Source organism: Pelmatolapia mariae, linkage group LG2 (assembly GCF_036321145.2).
Source record: "Pelmatolapia mariae isolate MD_Pm_ZW linkage group LG2, Pm_UMD_F_2, whole genome shotgun sequence".
Classification (NCBI taxonomy): Eukaryota; Metazoa; Chordata; class Actinopteri; order Cichliformes; family Cichlidae; genus Pelmatolapia; species Pelmatolapia mariae.
Window position 1 is genome coordinate 30860761 of NC_086228.1, and position 18218 is coordinate 30878978.

At 42.6% G+C, this 18218-nt stretch overlaps 1 protein-coding gene across 1 annotated transcript; it reads left to right on the forward strand.

Moving 5' to 3' along the window:
• Positions 1 to 623: 623 nt before the first annotated feature.
• Positions 624 to 15110, forward strand: LOC134637100 (fibroblast growth factor 4-like). The gene is made up of 3 exons (XM_063487445.1): positions 624 to 915; positions 2876 to 2979; positions 14934 to 15110. The coding sequence occupies exons 1-3, from the start codon at positions 624 to 626 to the stop codon at positions 15108 to 15110; spliced, it is 573 nt and encodes a 190-aa protein (XP_063343515.1).
• The last annotated feature ends 3108 nt before the right edge of the window (positions 15111 to 18218 follow it).

Genomic DNA, 18218 nt, shown 5'->3' on the forward strand with positions numbered 1-18218 from the left:
TCTGCTTCACTTCAGCAGCATCAGGTAAAGTGACAGAGAGAACCATATGTTGATTCATGGTTTTCTTCAGTTTTTGATCTGCTGCTGAATATTTTAAAGGCAGTTACAGCCCTAGTATACAGGAACGTGAGTGCCCAGTGTGGCTCAGAAGTCTGAATGTCTCTATCTGATGTCTTTGTTTATTATTTACTGGGTTTCTGTGTGCTTGCGTGTTCCTCTTTGTTTTCTGTCACAATGTATTTTATTGATATCCCAGTTTGTGTTCTTCTACGGCATCTATGACTCACAGGCAAATATGACAGCAGGTGGTGCGTGATGTAATACGGGGCACATATAAGTGTGTTCTCTGTTTCCTGACTCTACCTGAGGACAAAGCAAAATTAGGAAACGCGAAACATTGCAAACTGGACCCCCGCTGGGTTTTGAGGTGTTTCAAGATGTCTAAATATGCACACTGAAAATGTTTACCGGGCTTTAGAGAGTGCAGGAGCTAAGGTATTGTCTTTAGGATAATTCTCTGATCACTGAAGATTTTATTACCAGTTTTTATTCATACTAACTAAACATTCAGTTGGATAAGCACAACACAATAGTTGTGTACTTCTATGACTGGTAGGTAGAGTATGTCATCACCAAGGTCCAAGCTCCCGCTTCTTCTGTATGGGATCCTCCTGTGCAGCTCCTCCGCTCCGCTTCCAGTTATCAGCCGGACGAGACAAACGGTACGAAGTGCTGGATCACTGGTTTCACCCAGCAGCAACATCTGGGACAAGAGGGAAGTGACAGCGAAAGACGGAGAATACCTGCTGGGCATAAAGAGACTGAGAAGGCTTTACTGTAACGTGGGCATCGGTTTCCACATTCAGGTCTTACCCAATGGGAAGATCACGGGCGTGCACAATGAAAACAGATACAGTAAGTAATTTTTCCTTTCCCTGATTCATCAACTTTATCATTTGTTGCTATGAAAAGAACAAATATAAGGACCCAACTATCTCAAAAGTCAAAGTTTGGTCGAGTGATTTCTGTGTGGATTGAGGAAACTGCATGTTGCATGCAAATATACTGTACATCCTGTTTGATTTTTCTTTCTGCAATATTCTTCTTTTTGTATCTCTACATCAAAAGATAAGAAATCATGCAGTTGCGTGATGTTAATAAATAGCTAAAAACAAGAATTCCTGCTGACACTCAGAAAAATAAAGTCAGGTTTGCAATACACTTGAAAACAATGGCCAGCAGGGGGCGGATTTTCCGCAACAAGTCTAATTATGTTGCCTGTAAGAAAATCATTGGAATCACTGACACGTGTTATTTAATAAATGTTTGTAAATTATTCTCCAATAATGAGGAAATTGTTTCTCAGTCTGTCAGGCAGATCAGCACGTCGGCTGAAGAAATATGAAACGAACCCAAAAGTCGACGTGATTTCATGTCCAAATGTTCCCAGAACACTTTAGTGTGACTGAGTTGCTGTTCAGGAGGCAGAGCGACACATGCTAAAGTGTCCTTTAACAAAATACTGAACCCCAAAATGAATCTGTGTGTGTGTGAATAATACATTAATGCCTGTGTTAATGGCATTAACACAGGCATTAATGTGGCCTGTGTTAATGCTTGCAGTGAAAAGCACTTTAAGTTTTCAGTTAAAGTAGAAAAGTGCTTTATAAGCACCAGTTTGTTCACTCGCCTCCAGATGTTGCCTCACAGAACAGAGCAGAACCTTTAACCCAGTCTCCACTTATATCTTCCCTAGAGCTTCATTTATAAGCCAGGCTTATAATTAGTTTGGAATTCAAATATGATCTTTGCAGTAAACTGTGTGTAAATAGATATTTATAAAACTTGATCTTATCTCAAATGCAAAGTGATCTTCCTGCTAGGTTGACGCTGCTGTTTGGAACAGTTACAGGTTGAATGAATGAATTATCAAACACTTGATTGGAATTATGGGGACAGACTCAGTAATGACTGCACTAATGTGTTTGTGCATTATAAGCTTTTGGGGCTCAGAGGTTTTGTGTTGTTGTTTGTCTGATTGATATGAGGAGTTCTTCTGGTGATGACATGCAGAATTTACTTGTGAATCCAAAAGAAGGAAAACAAAGCATGATGCTTCAGCTGAATCATACGAGAAAATAAATGATCTGAAACTTGCAGCAACATGGCAAAATACAAACTACACAAGAGAGAAGAAGAACGTACATGTCTATACGTATAGTAGTGACTTATAAACACATGCAGGAGATGGAGTTTATGAAGTGTCTCCTTAGCCTTCATGATATGAGAGGTCAGTGCTACAGGCCTGCAGCCCCTGGATGGTTCTTCTAAGGCACTGGGACCAGCCACATCATTTTCCATAGCACTGGGAGTCTCTGGAGTTGCTATGGAGGCTGACGTTGTAGAGGTGATAGAGTACTCCACACACTTAGCTAACACAGGCCTTCAGCACTGATGCTGTTTATGTGAACAAACTGAAATCAGATCATCAAATCAAAATAACAAAGTGCATATCTGTTTTTGTGTCGTGGAAATGGAGAAATATTTTATGAGAATGAGCCTTTAGTGTAAGTGTGTCTGGTTTAACGCCATTATTCATATATGTCACAAACACAAACTTTCAAAAGAAGGCCCGTGTCGACCCATTAGGGTGGAGAACATGCCAGGCTCCAACCCTAAAACAGAAAGATTATATTAAAGTATGGTAGTTGTTTTCTATGTTGTTTTTGTGGGTTTTTCAAGTTTCATTATATGACATGAACCATTTCACTAAGAAGCATAAACATACAGGAGCTGTCCTAATCTTCTGCAGATATGCAGCACCTGATGACTTTACTAAGCATTAGCAACTTGTCCTTTTCATGTTTCACTCCAGCCCTGCTAGAAATTTCTCCAGTGGAGAGAGGAGTGGTGACTCTCTATGGGGTGAGAAGCGGTCTCTTCGTTGCTATGAATGACAAAGGGAAACTCTATGGCTCGGTAAGAACCTTTACCTGCTGTTACTGTTGTTGCACACGGGGGCTTGTGATGCATGCCGTGAGTTGGTCCAAAGCATTACACCCATATGTTCATGCTGTAACCCTCCACCAGCCACTGTTCACTGACATTTGTTTTTTTGTTTTTTTTTTAAACCTGTCCCGTTTGGTTCTTTTGCCATCAGAATTATTGTCTAAAGGCGAAGAAAGATGCCCAACGGATTTACTTTACCAAATGGACCATCCCAGCCTTGCCGTAATGGTCCATTTGATTTACCTTTTATTGTTTATTTTATTTTATTTTATTTTTTTTACTTGCTAGATACGGGACAGGGGAAAAGAAAAGGGAGAAAGAAAGAGGGGGGAAAAAACAAAACAAACAAAAAAAAAAAAACAGCGGAGAACAGGGACGGGGATAAAGGGCAAAAAACAAAAACCAACAAAATAAGCAGACAAAAAATACCTATATCGATCACCTGGATCACCTGTTGAGAAAGAAAAAAGAAAACAAGCAGAAGAAAACGAGAGTAATAGAATAAACAACATCACAATGATATATGGGAATATAACACTACATACTTAATATTAAACATTATTGTGCAGCACATAAGATCGACAGCGCACAGTGTGCTTTGAGGTAGGAGCCAAAAAGGGTGTAGTTTGTGTGTGTGATCACCTGTGTGTACACCTGTGAGCATGAGCGCGCTTGTATTTAAAAGGTTCCTTAATGTAATGATCTGCTAGAGGGTGTGTGTGGGGGGGGGGGCCACAGCCCCATCCTCCAGGGCATGAAGCAGGTATGGAGGAGATCAAAACTCCAGACATCCAGAGGCCCCCAGAACACAAGAGACCAAGGAAGACCAACAGAGGGGCAGCCGCGCCACTGTCCCAGAAAGAGCTGAGGAGAGTCCCAGATGAGGGATCACTCAGCAGCCGCGGAGCAGAAGCCAGGGGGGGTTGCAGTGACGTGCCCGTGAGCTCCGCCGGCAGCCAGCTGTGCCTGAGTGACCGAGCCCCAGGCCGAGAGGCCGAGGGCACCCCACCCCCGAAGTGGCCCGAGCGAGCCCCAGGTTCCAGGCCCCGATAAGCAGCCACCAAGGAGTGAGCTGGTGTGTACCCGGACGCCCACCCCCGGACACAAAGAACCACCAACGCATCGATGTCTGAGGGCGTCTGCCACCGGCAGGGGAAGTGGTGGGGGGAGATAGGCCTCCAAACCTTGGAGGGCCTGAGATGTCCCCAGAGAGGTGGCGTCTGATACCCAACCTGACATATAGACACAGACATACAGGCACACTCAAATACAAACATCCATTCCCACCCTCATGCTCTCATAGGCAATTACTCCACACTCAACCAACGTGGAGACAGACATAAAGAGACGCTGTACACACAATCACACTCCCCAAGCGTACTCTAAGAACCGGGTCTAGGTACCCTTGCCCCTGGAGGGGGAAACTGCACCCAGACCCAGGTGGTGTTACCCTTTTCCCTGCAGTGGGGAGAAGCAGACTGCCCCGACTCCGCAGCAGCAGGAGGCCCCACACCCCAGACCCCAGTCGGACGGCCAACTCCTCCTCCTAGCCCCCCCGCTCCAGCAGGCCGCAGAGACCGGGGGTGTGAGAAGACTCCAAACCTCCCTCTACCCGCTCATATGTAGTGTTGATGTATATGTGTTCTAAGGTGCAATTAAAACCCAGGAGGGCATGGAGCTACCTGCCAGAGAGCAGCAGGTAAGCGCATAGCCCCTCCTGATAGCCCTCAATGTCTACGTGTATTTAAAATTGAGAGGTGGGCAACGACGCCAGGGGTGAGGTGTACACCCTGATGGTAATTTGGAGTCCGTGTTGTGAGCCCACCCCCAAGATCCTATATGTATGTGTTATGAGAGTGTGAGTAATGTGAATGTCTAAGTTGTGAGATAAAATTGAGGCACAGGCAGCCAGAAGGGGACAGAGGGGGGGGATGCCTCCTCTGCACCCTGGTGACACACCCCTACCCCAAGGCCCTGCATGTGTGGGTGATTGTGGTGGAGCGGGAAGAGGGAGGCAGCTGGAGATGGGGAGGGAAGAAAGGGAGGGGCAAGTGACCCCTCCCTGGGGCCAGCTCCCCCGCTGACCCCAGTAGGCACCCCCATGCTCTGCAACCCGCCAGGGAAAGGGGGCCCAGGCCCATCCGGACCAGGGCCCAGTGCAGCAGCGCCGCCCGGCCCCACAGAGCCCGGGACAGCCCACCCGACCCCACTACAGAGAAAACTGCACCCACCCCATCATCCACTCATCTTCCAGACTACACAAGACAATAGACGCCCAGGCTGAGATCTTCCTCCACCTCTCCTATATCTCCCCCTCCTGCAGAGAGAATTCCTGAGGAGAGGAAAGCTCCTGCAAGATGTGACAACCTCCCCCACCAGTTGAAGAGTCCCCCAGGTGGCTCGATGCACTGGCGGCGCCCTGCGCCAGGACTGGGCCCCCATATACCCACCCGCCCACAACCCCAGCAACACACCAACCAGGACCCGAGCCCCCGAGGCCCGGCCAGGGCCCCAGCCCAGAGACGGAGTGCCCCCAGAACCTCACGCCCGTCCCGGACCCACCCAGGGGCAGCTAGGCTACCAGGTCAGTAACCCACGTCCGTCAGCACAGACCCTCCCCTAGCCCCGCTGCAGGCAGCCACGAGGAAACCATCACCTAAGAGCCAACAGAGCCCTTAATTGGCCATGACCGCTACCCCGGGTTGAGCCCCCCAAGGAAGATGCTCCTGGGGAACCCCCCGACGCCCTAAGCCTGTCCCTACCCCCACACCAATCACAACAGTAAAGGTGGGACCAAACTATGACCCCCCACCCCCACTAGGTGATGGAGCCGATCAAAGGAGCCCAGAGCAATTGATCTGATGTGGTGGCAGAGGCTGTATCAAGACTAATGTAATCTAATAGATAATTTCTATACTGGTTAGAATTAAGATTATTTTTATTTTTCCAGTTCATGAGGACTGTTTTCTTGGCTATGCATAGGGCAGTGAAAACCATGTGGGCTATATTCTTTTCTGAAGTGACATTATCTAAGCTGCCCAACAAACACACTAAAGGAGAAGTTGGAATGTTACATTTCAGACACTTTGATAAGTCTTCACATATCTCACGCCAAAACTTCTGAACTGGTGGACAGAACCAAAGAGCGTGGATATAATTGTCCAGTGAATTGGTTTGGCAGTGTGAGCAGTTGTTGGTAGACGTGAAGCCCATCTTGAACATCCGATGACCTGTATAGTGCACTCTATGTAGTATTTTGTATTGAATTAATTGAAGACTGGGATTTCTAATTAGATGAAAGGTTTTTAAGCAAATCTGAGACCAGAAGTTTTGGTCTAAGTTAACTGATAAATCCGCTTCCCATTTTGCAATAGGAAGTGATATTGATTCATCTATTTTAGAAAGCATTCTGTATATTTTGGATAGTAATTTGGGGGTTTTAAGAGTAAGAAATTGAACCACACTTGGTGGTGTTTGTAGTTCAACTTGACCCGGTTTAAATTTCTTTTTTACTATGGATTTAATTTGTTGATATTCTAAAAATCTTTTCTTGTTGATCCCATATTTTGTAACTAGTCTGTCAAATGAAATAAATTCTGTTCCTTCTAGTATATGTTCTAAATATTTGATTCCTTTACCACTCCAATCTGAAAAGTTTATCATATTATTGTTTTGTAATATGTCAGGGTTGTTCCAGATAGGTGTACGTTTGCATGGGATTAATGAAGACTCTGTCAACTTCAGAAACTCCCACCATGCTGTCAGAGAGGAGCTAATGTTGACGCTTTTGAAGCATTCATGTCGTTGAATGTTTGAGCTGATAAATGGTAGATCTGAAATCTCTAGATTATTGCAAAGTGCTTGTTCTACATCTAGCCAAGGTTCATCTAAGAGGGTATGTTTTAGCCATCCTGAGATAAATTGGAGCCTGTTGGCTAAGAAGTAGTGCTGAAAGTTAGGTAGTTCTAATCCTCCTTTATCCTTGGTCTTTTGTAGTGTTTTTAAGCTTATACGTGGGGGCTTATTTTTCCAAAGGAATTTGGACATATATGAATCTAGAGATCTGAACCAATCTTGTGGCGGTTTAGTTGGGATCATTGAGAATAAATAATTTATTTTTGGTAAGACCATCATTTTTATAGCGGCAACCCTTCCCATGAGTGATATGGGTAGACATTTCCACCTAGCCAGATCGCCTTCTACTTTCTTTAAAAGTGGGATATAGTTTAATTTAGTTAGATCTGCAAGCTTGGGAGAAACATTAATACCTAAATATTTTATATTTCCCGATTGCAGTGGAGTAGAAGAGGAATTATGGAAGGAGCAATTAATCGGAAGGACTGTAGATTTTGACCAGTTAATTGAGTAATCTGATATTCTTGCAAAAGAGTTTATCAATTCAATCACCCCAGAGATATTGGTTTGTGAATTTTGGAGAAAGAGTAGCACATCATCCGCATAAAGGCTGATTTTATGTTCCACGTTCTTGCATTTTATGCCCTTAATTACTGAATTCTGTCTAATTGCTGCTGCTAGTGGTTCAATAAAAATTGCAAACAGTGAAGGGGAGAGTGGGCATCCCTGCCTGGTGCCCCTCAGGAGACAGAAGCTGGAGGATGTCTGGTCATTTGTTCTGACACAAGCTGTTGGGGAATTATATAATATTTTTAACCAGCTGATGAAAGAAGATCCAAAACCAAATTTGTGTAAAGTTGCAAATAGAAATTTCCAGTTAACTCTGTCAAACGCTTTTTCTGCATCTAAAGAAAATATTGTAGTTTCAAGGTTTTTACTGTATGAGTAGTCTATCAAATTAAGTAATCTACGTGTATTTGTTGATGAGTGCCTACCTTTTATGAAACCAGTTTGGTCAGGATGAATTAAGAGGGGGGTTATTTTCTCTAGTCTCTTCGAGAGAGCTTTGCAGATTATTTTAAGGTCTACATTTATAAGGGATATTGGACGATAGCTTGAGGGATATACAGGGTCTTTGCCTGGTTTTAGCAGGAGATTAATGTTTGCAGAATTCATATTTGATGGGAGTCTGCCATTTTCTTTGATTTCCAACAGCGTTCTATAAAAAATTGGGGCTAAAGTCGTCCAGAATTCTTTGTAGAATTCTGCAGGAAAGCCGTCTGGACCTGGAGCCTTATTATTGGGCATACTTATCAGGGCTTCCTGGAATTCACCTGGTGTCAGTGGCGAATCCAATGCCATTGCTTGAGAGTCTAATAATTTTGGGAGAGTTATGTTGTCTAAAAACTGATCAATTTCCTTTTTAGATGGGTTTATTTGTGGTGAATACAACGTTTTATAGAAATCCCTGAAGATGTTGTTTATTTGTTTCGGGTCATATACTGTATTCCCAGATGAGTCTTGAACAGCACATAGAGTTGTTTTTTCTTTATTTATTTTTAGCTGGTTTGCTAGAAATTGACCGGATTTATTACCATGTTCATAATTTTGTAAGCGTAGTCTTTGTACTAAGAATTTTGTTTTTTTATCAATTATCTCATTTAATTCTAGTTTTGTTTTGCGTATTTTGTTCAATGTTTCCTGATCTTGGTCGGACGCATAGGCTTCTTCTAGTGATTTGATGGTTTTTTCTAATTCCTGGATATTTTTGTTTTCTTTTTTCTTTTTATGTGATGAGAAAGAAATTATTTTACCTCTCATCTCAGCTTTCCCTGCTTCCCATAGAACAGAAGCTGATGTTCCGGGAGTGTCATTAAAGTCTAAATATGAAGTCCACTCTTTTTTAAAATATTTAATAAAGTCTTCATCTTTAAGCAGTGATGTATTAAATCTCCAGTTTTTACTAGGCGTAGTATTATTCTTGTGCATTAGTGTTAAAGATACAGGAGCATGATCGCTGACAGCTATAGGGTGAATCTCAGTGTCTGAAATGTCCCTCAGCAGTGAGCTGCTGACCAAAAAATAATCCAGACGAGAGTAGGAGTGATGGACATGTGAGAAGAAAGAATATTCCTTACTGGTGGGGTGAAGGGAGCGCCATGCATCGCAAAGACCAAAGTCGCTCATATACTGTTTGATTATATTTATGGACTGCCAATTACGCTGAGTTCCTGCTGTATTGAGCCTATCCATTTCTTCATTTAGTCCAAGGTTGAGGTCGCCTCCAAGAACAAGTGTGCCATCTAAGTGTTCAGAGAGTGCACTGAAAAAACCGTGAAAGAATGAGGGATCATCAACATTTGGACCATATACACTTACAATACATAGCTTTTTATCAAGTATAGATAGTTTAATGATTAAGAATCTGCCCTCTGGATCTATAACTGTATCGAGTACTGTGAAATTAATTTTTTTATGGATTAAAATTGCTACTACCCTTTGTCTAGAATTATAACAAGCTGAGAACACATTAGGAAACTCAGATGTTTTAAGTTCATTCAAACCTCTAAGAGGTCTGTGGGTCTCTTGTAAAAGGACAACATCTGCCTGTAGTTTTTTGAGTTGGTTAAATATTTTTAACCTCTTTTCTCTGGAGCCAGCTCCATTTACATTCCATGTAACGAATCTCAGTGCACCCATAGATGTCTGTGTATAACTAGGGGTGTATGCTGTGTGTGTCGCTTAGACAGGTGGAGAGAATACATCACTTGTTCGTAAATAAAAAGAGGGGGAGAGAGAAAAAAATGTGTGGTGAGATGCTCCCTGAGTCTGACTATGTGTGTGCATATTTACTAAGATGAGTACGCTTGGTTTAAATGTGTGTATCCTATACGACTGTGTGCGCTGTCTGATGTAAATGTGCTGCCGTTGAGCGCATGGCTGTGCGTGATCGTGCTGTGCGTATGTGTCGAAATAAAGGATGTTGTTTGTGGATGAGTGTGGAAGCAGGTGATCGAAGCAGTGAAAGAAAGAAAAAAGAAAGAAAGAAACCAAGGACAAGGGTGAGCAGCATAAAAACAAGAGGGGGAAAAAAGAGAACAAAAAACGAGAAGAAAAAAAAAAAAATCCGGAAACATTCCGATCAAACCATTGACGGAGAGTGACGGTGTTAATTCTGCTATGAAATCACACCTAAGATGTGATTTGATACTAGTAAGTTAAACAGATGTTAATGCAAGTTAGTGTGAGTGGGTGGGGAAAGGGTGTAGCGGATTCTTATCTGGTGTGAAGTTAATACAGCCACGGAGTGATGTCGGGGTCGCGGTGGAGCTGTCCGTCCACGTACAGCCGGTCCACAGCGATGACAGCGCGGGAGCCCTTCTGGATAAAGCTGCGTCGGATTGGGAAGAGGACCCTGCGTCGTTCCAGGATCTCTTTGGGGAACTGGTCGTTCACGCTGAAGTCCGTTCCTTTTAATTCCCTGCCGCGGCTTTTCACCTGTTCCTTTTGTTTGTAGTGGCCGAATTTGGCCACGATAGGACGTGGTCTCCCGGCCGCAGCCCGAATGGGGCCGAGGCGATGCACCCTATCAAAGACGATGTTCTTCACCGTGTCCTCGGGCAGCTTCAGGTGGGTTTTGATGAAGCTTTTTACCGTGGCCTCCGCGTCCTCTCCAGCGGCTTCTGGAATACCAGAAAATACCAGATTATCACGCATGCTACGAGCTTGTAGATCAATAACTGTTTCTTTTATTTTTTTATTTTCTCTATTTAGCTGAGTAACATTGTCTGTGAGACATTTCACCGACTCCCTTAGCGTGGCATTTTCAGCAGCGAGCGTTTCCACCTGCTGCTGGCTGAACTCCAGGGACTCTCGCAAGGATTTAAATTCCCGGTGAAGAATCTCCACCAAGGACAGCCTTGCATCGAAACTGGACAGTCGTTGGTCGATTGACTCCAGTATGTCGACAATATCTTTGCCGGCTGGCGATGTTGTGCCGGGGGAATCTGCCGGGCGAAGTCTTTTCGACGACGGCGTCTCAGGTTTGGCCGGGGAAGCTGCACTCTGAGCCTTCTTCATCACGAGATCCTGGAAGTACTGATCGATGTAATCTTGGAGAGCCTCTAAACTCTCCCCGTTGTTCTCCAGGGTGTTGGAGATGATTTAGACAAATGTTGTTAGTTATAAGACAATTGATAAGTGTATTTGGTTATACTGAAGCTTAAAGGAATTTATTCAAATCTAAACTACCATTCGCTTTAATTTTCCGCCAAAATCTCCGGCGTCTGACGTCAGTTACAACATGAGTCGCTTACCTTGTCCGTCACTTCCGTCACTTACCTCTCCACCTCCACTGACATTTGTAATAAATTTAATAAGTGGAAATATTTTTGAAACGAGCGGCATCATGCTAAATCCTACAGTCTTCATGTTATCTATTAAGCCTTAAATGGGCATAAATAGTTTATCTTATCAGTCTTAAGTTATGGTTTAACTGGCAGAATGAAATGACTGCTGGATGGTGATGGTGGTCAGCAGTCTCACTGAGTGGTAGCACTAAAAATATGAAACTTGAAATGAGCAACTTCTGATGAGGTATACATCCAGCCAACCCACTCCAGGAATATAAATGAGACAATCTACACTTACTTGTAATTACATACACACACACACACATACATCTGCATTTGTATTTGTTTTGAGGGAAAGTACATTAAAACAAATGATACAAACTGTGATTTACTGAAGTTTGTAGAATGCATCTCCTGAAGTTGATTCTGTTCATCTGGACGTAGCGTTTTGTGGGAGAAATGTTTCGTCATCATCCAGGTGACTTCTTCAGTCTCAGCTGACTGCAGGTTTCCAATCTTATAAACAGTACATTTGCATAATGACTGAAACCAGCCCACTGAAGGAACAATGGGCTGGGAGGTCAGTTCCTTAATCATAATTATGCAAATTCTCATGACCATTGATCAACAACCACTGACCAAAACCCATTGATCAAAGCTCACTGATCAATGGTGATGAGAACCATTCACAGAGAGTTGGGGAATGGCTGCAATCACAGCATTGTAAGATGGTGACAGATGTTCCCTTAGGCCCCCTCCTCGATTCAGAGATGGTCTTTCCCTTTTCACGTAAATGGCCTCCTTGACTCCACCCTCAAACCAGCGTTCCTCCCTGTCCAGGATGTTACATCCTCATCATTGAAAGAGTGTCCACTGGTCTGTAGGTGTAAATAGACTGCAGAGTCCTGGCCTGACGAGGTAGCTCTTCTGTGTTGTTTGGTTTCCCCGATGTATAAATCCTGGCAATCCTCCTGGCACTTAACAGCGTACACTATGTTACTCTGTTTGTGTCGGGGGACCCGATCCTTGGGGTGGACCAGTTTTTGGCGCAGCGTGTTTTGGGGTTTAAAAGCCACAGAGACCCGGTGTTTAGAAAAAATGCGTCTCAACTGCTCCGATACTCCTGACACATATGGGATCACTACAGGCTTTTGCTTAGGCTGCGGTTGTCCTTCTCTCCTGGATCAGCTGGAGCTTTCTTTAGGAGCCTTCCCAGCTTTGACAAAAGTCCAGCTGGGACAACCACATTTACTCAGGTACATCAGGTAAATAAGGGTACATCTGTCACCATCTTACATAATGCTGTGATTGCAGCCATTCCCCTCTGACCTCCCAGCCCATTGTTCCTTCAGTGGGCTGGTTTCAGTCATTATGCAAATGTACTGTTTATAAGGTTGGAAACCTGCAGTCAGCTGAGACTGAAGACGTCACCTGGATGATGATGAAACGTTTCTCCTACAAAACGCTACGTCCAGATGAACAGAATCAACTTTCCTTACCTGGATGATTGAGCATCAAGACGTTTGTAGAATGCAGTTTGTGTTAAATTGTGCTGAACTTAATGCTGAAACAAAGCGTGTCTTATTTGTGCCTAATGTGGTTGTGATAGTTGCTCTTAGGGTTATTCATTTATCTGGAATATCAAATTCAGTTAAATCTAAAATCTTAAAATTAAGACAGTAGTTTTATTCAAATTTATAAGAAGTAAAAGAAAAAAGTAATTAGCTAAACATAAGTTAGACACATACCTAATCACCAGCTGTTGTCCTATATGTACACATTTATACAGATACAGACTTGCATGCACAACTAAAGATTGCTTTAAACAGTCGTGTCTTAATGTGCATACGACTGAACTTTCAAAACAAACCGAGCACAGGAAAATAATACTCCAAAAAGCTGCTTCAGTCAATAAATAAGCTGTGAGGCTGATATCAGAAATAAAGAAATAAACCTGCTCTAGCTGCTCACACACTGTGCAGAAGCAGAAACCTGACACATGCCGGAGGACAGAAACAGGACACCGTGGGGTGCAGCTGATCTGGAAACACACAGCAGTTCACAGGGACGTGTTTCTGCTCGGTTTGTGGTGGACATGCAGAAATATATTTGGTTTATTTGTCTAACAGATGTTTCTTTTCTTTACTGTTTTTTGTTCGATGCTGAAGGCGTGCATGTAGACATTGTGACATCGGATTGATTTTTAAAATCCAATGTAGAAGGATCAGTTTTAGACATTTGTCACCATAGTGTGGCCATAGTTAGAAGATATGCTGCTTGACTACAAACTAGCTGTGGGAAAGTATTTGCCTCTCTCCTGATTTCATACGTTTTACATTTATTAATTTCATTTATTAAAGGAAAACGATGTCCAAACTTATCTGGTCATGTGTGAAAAACAAACTGTTTTCCAAATGTAATAAGTGTTTGTGTCACTGATGGCTGGAACTATAACCCAGTGTTTGCAGTAACTGACAGTGTTTTACGTTGTTTGGATGAATTCAGTTGCATTGGAGGGTTTTCAAGCATGAGCATCTCAGCTGGATTCCAGTCTGGACTTTGACTGCACCACTCGAAAACCTTTTTTTACTTACATATGTGCTTGTTTTTATGTATTGGAGCCATTCAGATGTGGACTTGATGTGTGTGTCGGATTATTGTCATTCTGCAGAAACGCTGCCCTGAACTGATGGTGGATATTGCCCATGTTGATTTTCTGGCAGAAAACAGAATTTGTGACTCCATCGATAAGCAAGTCCTCCTGGTCCTGAAGGAGCAGAGAAGCTCCAGATTATCATAATAACACCGCTGTGTTTGACTGTTGGTATGGTGCTTTTATTACAAAAGAGTGGAAAACGATTCGTTTTAGATTCATGCAAACCTACCAAAAAGTTAAACTTTTGTTTCATCAGTCTTCAGAATAGTTTTTGAATGGCTTGGAAATAATTTGGCAAATGGGAATTGAGCCTTTTTTGGGGGGGGGCATAATAACTCCTGTGGACCTGGGGATCGTGACGTCTGCAGCTCTTTAAAGCTTGTTCTAAGTACTTTTGTGACATCTTTAGTGACTCCTTAATGCACTATGGAGTGATTCTGATTCTGACTTTGGCTCTTCTTCCTTGGCAAAGTGCTGACACATCCAAACTTGTATTATGTACAGATGTTTGAGCTGATGATCTTGGAATCTACAGCTGTTTAGAAATGGCTCAAAGAGCTCTTCCCAACTCGTGTAAATCTACGTCTTAGATCGTCACCGAGTTCCTTGGGACCAATCCATTGAGAAACTACCAGTTGTACTCAGTCGTGATCACTAATGAGATGTAAATAGGCTTTGGCCTTGTCAAATTAAAAGACACTGTAGAAACTTTAGCACCACTTATTAAAAGAGTTAAGTGAATGTATACATACAGATGAGTCAGTATTGTGAAGTAGTGAAAATCCAAAGTGAATTCAAACTTGTTCTTGTCTTTTAAAATCATCAAAAAAGAACGCTGTACAGTCGTTCCACCCTGTACAAGAATAATTTACTCTTACGCTGATATTCATGCCCTTGATGAAACCTCAGACACACACTGAGGAATCCTTACATCCAGGCTGGTTGTCCTGTGGGAGCTGCTACATCAACATGAATGCACAGAAGCAGGAGCACACAGACTGACTAAATGCTGACATGTAAAATCTTTCGTGTTTCTAACGTTTCACCTTCCTCTTCCTCAGGGACACTACAACGATGAATGCAAGTTCAAGGAGAACATCCTGGCCAACAACTACAACGCCTATGAGTCAGCTGCGTACCCTGGCATGTACATTGGCCTCAGTAAAATGGGCAAAAGCAAAAGAGGCAACCGGGTCACACCCAAAATGACCATGACACACTTCCTTCCCAGAATATGAATTATGATGTGAAAATGCTCAACAGTGTAGACTGAAGTGAAGGGCTCCAACTTTCATTTGGTGTTATCCATTCTGCAGTGAATGATGCTGCAAACTGAGACGCAGTTTAAAAACCAAAGCAAACGCCGTGAGATTAACCAGACTGTGAACTCTCAAATACACTAATCACCTGAATTTACCTCGAAACTACCAGATATAGTGACAAGTCATGAAGTTCATCCTAATGAATAAATTCAATTGTTTTAACCCCTTTTTTTAATATGTTCATGTATAAATGAATGTCAATCTGAGTTGACATTCATACCAGTTACTACATACTACACCACACAACATACTGCATGCATACTACACCAGTGGTTCCTCCCAGTCTGGATGTGTGTGGAAGAGACGGAAACCACAGCAAAACGTTGCTGATTGCTGGTTAGCACGGTCAACTGTCAACGTCTGATGTTTGCCCTTAAGTAGTGTTTTAGTTTTTTTGAACACTATTATAATACGCTACTGCTAAATATTGGCTGTATATTGATTGTAATGTAAACTGTAATTTGGTTAAACTGGCGCACACCCCTTGAAATGTATTTATTCTATATATTCTAAAGTGTTAGATTTATCACACATTGTTTATCTTATTATTCATAGAGCTCTAAGCTTTGTGTGAATAAATGCGCATCTCATTTTTAAATCTGTTTATGGTCTCATTCTAAATATTTAATTAGTCAAACCTAATCAACCATCTGCAGTAGAGAAGCTCGATTGAAACCACTTGAATAAAAGACATGCCGAGCTGGTTCGAATTTGAAAACCAAAGCACTAAGAGCACGAGAGGATTGTGTGTTTGATTGTGTAGAAAGTGAAGGCTTCAGCTCGGGATTCCAACAACAATACTGCATGAGTGGGAAAGCACACTGGTGGCAGCAGCAGCAACATGCTGATGATGTTTACCTGCTGCAAGAGTGACGAGGAATGTGAGGAGACATGCAGCTGGTTCATGAACGGCTGCATAAGAAAAACTATTAGCCAGGAAAGATTTGTTTTATTTAAAAATGCAAAACTATCCTTCCAGGCTGGTTTGACAGATTGGTAGGCATGCACCAAAGCAGGAACCAGTAAGAGGGATTAGTGGAACAGTGTGTTTGACCGACCTGGCATAATGGCTGATAAACACCTAAGTAGGATTTGGGACATATTAGGCCTGAGCATGATTGCCTTCCCTCGCTGACCTGTGCTCGAACTACATTTATAAGTCCTCAGCTCCTTTTTAAAAAGGACTCTTGCAGGCAGAGTTTGGGGCCAACCTGCTATGTTATGGTGAGCTGCTCCAAATCATGGGTGGGAAAAACTGGAGGCTAGTGCAGCTGACAGAAGCTGAGAGCAGTAACCCATCCCTGTTCATGCACAGCACTGGAGTTTCTTCTCTCTTTGACATGACTGCACACGCCCCGAGACCCTACAATATGTGAAAGAAACCAAAACAACCACACAATCTGCAGTGAACAAGCACCTGGTGACCCTGGGGTGTGTAAAACTCCCTTTGACAGGAAGAAACCTTCAACAGAATCAAGCTCAGGGAGGCGTGTCCAAAGTTGTGGGTGAGGATAAAGAGCAGAGAGCACATAATAGTGCGCTACCTGGTGACTAGCTACAGAGTTATGGTTATAATACTATGAGCACATTAGCAGAGCAAAGATGGAGGATGAGCATTAATGTTTTCACGCCTCAATAAAACTGTGAGGCAGAGACAAATGCAATCATACGGCAGGGAAAAGATGCTGACGATGGGCCAAACGTCACTCAAGAGCACGTCCGTGATCGTCCATCCACAGCAAGGTTAATCATATAATATACTATAATACTCGCAATAAAAACAAATCCTAAACCGAGGCTTCATGTACTCATTCAAATCTTAGTTGCATCAGGGTCTTTCTCTTCTGAACCATTTAAATATTTGCTGTCTGTTCAAACTGTGGGCTCATGAGCTTAGAGGTGCAATGCACATTAACAAAGAGGCCTGCAATAATCAAAGATTATTTTAGGAGCGTGTTTCTATTAAATAAAAAGATACAAAACATTTCAATACCTCAAATGAATGGAATAGGAGTTTGTACCCACACGGTGGCAGCAGTGTAAAGGAGAGAGTGTTTACTTTGGTATCCTGATGGAAAGCTGCTGATTGATTCATCACACAGAACAGTCAAACTGATCTGATTTAATCTTCAGACTGATGGACAGTGTCAGAGCTAAATGCACTGAGTGTAACATTTAAACATACAGTGCAAAGCTCTGATATGCAGCAGTCACATTACAAACTAATTGTATTACTCAGGGTGCCAAAGCAATACTAACTCATTAATTGACAGGTTGAACAGTTTTTTGTAACATTTGTTTCTTGCAGCACAAAGTTTCTGTGGCGGTGAGCACAAAAGGCCACATGAGGGAATTTTGTGTTATTTCCAACTCGCTGACCAGACTTGATTTATCATTTAAATCCTAAATACACCTTAAAAAACTGTGTGAACAATTGAATGATGAAAGATAAAAACGTGAGAATCAGAACCAACAACTGCACGTGTTGAACTGTGGCCTCCTGAATCCTCCAGGAATCATTAAAACTTTATTTTATTCCAAAATGAAGTCATGTGTTTTTAATACTTTTTTAAAAGTTCTTTATTTTTTTATTTTTCTTGAATTGATGGTTGACAGTTCAGCATAGTAACATTATCCTCTCAAACATTCGAATAGCTTCAACTTTCCACAGAGCTTAAATAAATGAACTGGCTCTTACACAGCAAAGCTCTCTATACAACATCTCTTATTCACCCATTCATACAACACTTTTTTCTACACAAATCTAACATTCACACACATTCATCAGAGAGCAGCTGATCTGCAAACTGTAGACCAGAGCAACAGGGACCAACCTTCGATCTCCTGAACTACAGCCACCCCCTTCCTCCTCCTGAAGTTGAGTGTGGCTTTGTTCTCAAGTTCTCACATCATTGAAAAAGCACCAATGGCCAAAAAAAGAAAATTAAACTTTGAAAGGTCCCCTGAAATCCTGGAGACATGTTGCTCAACACCACTTATAAAGTTACTACTAAGGGTTGGCTG

Excerpts from the sequence above, each read along its gene's own strand:
- LOC134637100 (XM_063487445.1), top strand. The coding sequence starts at position 624 with ATGTCATCACCAAGGTCCAAGCTCCCGCTTCTTCTGTATGGGATCCTC. Across the intron at positions 916-2,875 it reads GCACAATGAAAACAGATACA|CCCTGCTAGAAATTTCTCCA; the intron begins GTAAGTAATTTT and ends GTTTCACTCCAG. Across the intron at positions 2,980-14,933 it reads AAGGGAAACTCTATGGCTCG|GGACACTACAACGATGAATG; the intron begins GTAAGAACCTTT and ends CCTCTTCCTCAG.